At 36.0% G+C, this 3,634-nt stretch overlaps 1 protein-coding gene across 1 annotated transcript; it reads left to right on the top strand.

The window, feature by feature from the left end:
• On the top strand, positions 1-3,634 carry LOC145609185 (DNA-3-methyladenine glycosylase (MAG)). The gene is made up of 6 exons (XM_081664733.1): positions 1-276; positions 564-635; positions 732-855; positions 1,413-1,483; positions 3,242-3,299; positions 3,399-3,634. The coding sequence occupies exons 1-6, from the start codon at positions 4-6 to the stop codon at positions 3,560-3,562; spliced, it is 762 nt and encodes a 253-aa protein (XP_081520859.1). The 5' UTR covers positions 1-3; the 3' UTR covers positions 3,563-3,634.

Consider the following 3,634-nt stretch of genomic DNA (forward strand, 5'->3'; position numbering starts at 1 on the left):
TCAATGACCAGACCTCAACGATCAAAGCGTCGCATTAATTCTAATTCCGACGAAAACCCATCTCAATCAAAACTCAACTTTCGCGCTTCAAAGTCAAAATTTAAATTGAAAACCAAATTATCTCTCGAACGTCCAATTTCCAACATTTCTCAAATTAATTTCCAGAATTTGGCTATTTTAGGCCCCGATTTTTGCTCCATTGATGCTCTTGATCTTGCCCCACTTCTTCTTGGCAAGTTTCTTCGTCGTGATGATGTTATACTTCAGATAACTGAGGTGGGATTTCATTTGTTATTGATTATGCACACCAACTGTTTGACAAAATTACTCAACGAGATGAAAACCTTATACAGTACGACTTATGTTGCTCTGTTAAAGTGTGAATTATGTCCTTGAATCAGTTTTAGGGGTCATAAAATCATGATCAAATTCCTTTTTTGTTTTGGGTTCTCTCTGTATTATCAATTTGGTTTGTGGGTTAGTTTAAGACCTGATTTCTGGAGACAATTGTGTCAAGGTTTTAAGGCAATTCCAAAGCTGAAATGGGTGGTTCAATTTTGCAGGTAGAAGCGTATAGGCCGAATGATTCAGCATGTCATGGTCGCTTCGGCGTTACAGCTAGAACAGCTCCTGTTGTAAGATATGAATGTTGATTAGTTATTTTGTGTTAGCTACTAAAAATCCTATACTTTATGTTAATAAAGTATGAATCTTGTTCTTTTTTCATGTAGTTTGGACCAGGTGGGCATGCTTATGTGTATCTCTGCTATGGTCTTCACATGATGCTTAATATTGTTGCTGACAAGGAGGGTGTTGGGGCTGCTGTATTGATACGTTCTTGCGCTCCAGTTAGCGGTAATTTCTTGTTAATGTTATATCGTGTGCTTTTAGATTGATGCTATGGAAGTGTAGTTATGTGAAGTCATGTTGAATGAAAACATGTTATGTGGTTAATTGAATGTGAAAATTAGAAGGTATTGGTCCTCCAAATTTGGTTTATTCTATCAATTTTTTCTTTTTCGTTGGTTGATCCAAGTATGATATACAATACTCATCTCTTGTACAAGACAAATTGCTTGTAAATGTTATATCTTTGTGCTTTTAGCATGATGCTATGCAAGTGTAGTTATGTGATGTGATGTTTTATGAAAACATGATATGTAGTTGGTTGAATGTGGAAATAAGACAGTATTGGTCCTTCAAGTCTGGTTTATTCTATCAATATTTTCTTTTTCGTTGTTAAAGAAAGTATGATACGCAATACTCATATTTTGTACAAGAAGAGCATTCCATAATTTTCTACTAGTATAAAATAGTGGTGAAGGAGAGGTGATGAGAGTCAAGGTTATTGCAGCCTAAAATCCTTAATCAGTAGATAAATAGTGTTTTGATTATGTGGCTTAATGTTGCAGGTTTGACAACCATTCAGCAGCGTCGTGGTCAGATTACTGATAAGCCTGTTCTTCTTGCTGGGCCAGGAAAGGTCAGCAGCCAATCTTTACAGTCCCTATTTTCATTAAGTTTTAAGTAAATGCTTGATAGTATCACTTAATGGTTTTGACATTTGATGTCAGAAAGGGTAACTTTTAATCTTTTCAAGTGTTAGCAATCACACAGTATGATTTCAAAGACCAAAAAACAAAAAATGAATCACTGTAGTATTCTAATTCTATTCTTGCAAAGCTTTATTCCTCATCAACCTACAAAAAGAAGATTAAAAGTTGTTCTATATCTGTTTTAAGTTTTTTGGTTGGGAAATCAAAGGGAAGGGATGCCAGTAAGACATCCATATGATTTGAAATTTTGTAATTTTAGGTCTGCATTTTTCACCACCTACTTATTCAAATAATTGCTCAAAATTAATGGTATACACATTTTGTATTCTGCTTATATAATAACTATGAGGTCTTTTAAGCCCTTGAAACAAAGAAAGTTTTTTCTGATTACTTCACGGGCATGCATCTCCTATATTTGCCCTTTGTTTCATTTTGTTGTAGCTCATGGACCTTTGTGAATTCCTATGTGCTATCCATATTTGTATCGTTGATCAGCAAAGACCTTAAGATATACATTGCATTAAAGCATTACATAGGGTCCTCTTTATATGCATACAACACCTCAAACAACTACACAATTCTTCAACAAAGAATGAGGGGAAACTGGTTTTGGCACGCCTTTTATTGATATTGGGCTCACCTCTATGTGACAAGAGCATATAAATTCTACTCTCACAATGGGTGTGCCAAATCATTTCCCAGAATGAGGAGGACCATGAACTATATAAAACTAAGTAATATAAATCCATGCCTTGTGGCAGGCCATAATACTTGGATTTTGGTATGTCCCATGTGGCCTAGTTCTCTGTTTTATCCACATCAGACACTAAATGATATACTACTATCAGACACTAAATGCATGCACCACTGACTGTTGTGTACTTAGCACAGTCAGCAGTCAGTCCTCTCATTTTCAGTCCTAGAATTTGCATTGCTCTGATTGTTGTACACCTATACACTGCTGCATTGCCAAACCTCCTCATTGGAAATCCTATATTTTAAAAAAAAAAAAAAAAAAATTAATAGAAAAACAGATACCTTCTGTTGTTCTCTTTGATTTATTAAACTCACCAATGTTGTGCTCTTGAAGTGTCCTAAAGGCATTCTGGGAAAATAGTACAAATCTAACAATAGGTCTTGAACTTTTTGTTAGCAAAGAACATTATTGTTGTTTGGCCCTCCTTGTTTGCATTGAATCACTGGTGAAACGATCATTCAACAGTGATAATGTGCTATTTACACGATGTACAAGATGTCTAGTCTGATCTCAGGGCGACTATTTGTAACTGTAACCAGGGCTGTTATATACTCTTGCCTAAGTTACTGACTGGCTAGTTGAGGGAGGAGGGAATCTGTGCCTTCTCCTCACTGCCAAGATTGACAGATTTACTGAAGGAATGTTAACCTTGGCGTGCTAGAATCAATAATTTCTTGAAGATTATCATTATTGTTGTCACTATGCTAGTCCTTCGATAAATTAAAAGCGGATCATGACTTTGACTCTTTGAGTGAGATAAACAGAAGTATAAAACATCCTTTGGTTGAATGATAAAGATAAGCAGTATATTTTTTGCTATTTATAGGTCCTCATTACTAGCAAAGTAGCAATACTGGGCAATCAATTATTGAACAACTAATCCAAGTGCACTTCTCAACTTAACAATTACAAAGAATGTTCTTAACAGGTTGGACAAGCACTTGGATTATCAACCGAGTGGTCAAATCATCCCCTTTATGTGCCTGGTAAGAATATCGTAAGATACCTTGTCCTTTATCGTGTTTGATATTCTAAATTCTGCATAGTCAGGCTGAAATAAGACGATTTTTCAATGATATATGCAGGCGGTTTAGAGCTTCTGGACGGGCCAAAGCCTGAAAAGATAGTAGTTGGTCCTCGTGTTGGCATTAATTATGCTTTGCCTGAGCATGTAAATGCATTATGGAGATTCGCAGTCGCAGGTAGTCCTTGGATTAGTGCTCCAAAGAACACACTTAGGCTTCCTTGACAGGAAAATAATTCGTATGGCCCCTTCTGACCACATCAATGTATATTGAGAGGATTAAAGTAAGCTTACACA

The sequence above is a fragment of the Chenopodium album genome, chromosome 23 (assembly GCF_948465745.1).
Source record: "Chenopodium album chromosome 23, dcCheAlbu1.1, whole genome shotgun sequence".
In the NCBI taxonomy this organism is placed as follows: domain Eukaryota; kingdom Viridiplantae; phylum Streptophyta; class Magnoliopsida; order Caryophyllales; family Amaranthaceae; genus Chenopodium; species Chenopodium album.

What these genes read in the sequence shown, in the direction of transcription:
- LOC145609185 (XM_081664733.1), top strand. Translation starts at nt 4, where the DNA reads ATGACCAGACCTCAACGATCAAAGCGTCGCATTAATTCTAATTCCGAC. An exon ending in TTATACTTCAGATAACTGAG is followed by an intron (nt 277 to 563) that starts GTGGGATTTCAT and finishes TCAATTTTGCAG; the next exon opens with GTAGAAGCGTATAGGCCGAA. An exon ending in TCATCCCCTTTATGTGCCTG is followed by an intron (nt 3,300 to 3,398) that starts GTAAGAATATCG and finishes TGATATATGCAG; the next exon opens with GCGGTTTAGAGCTTCTGGAC.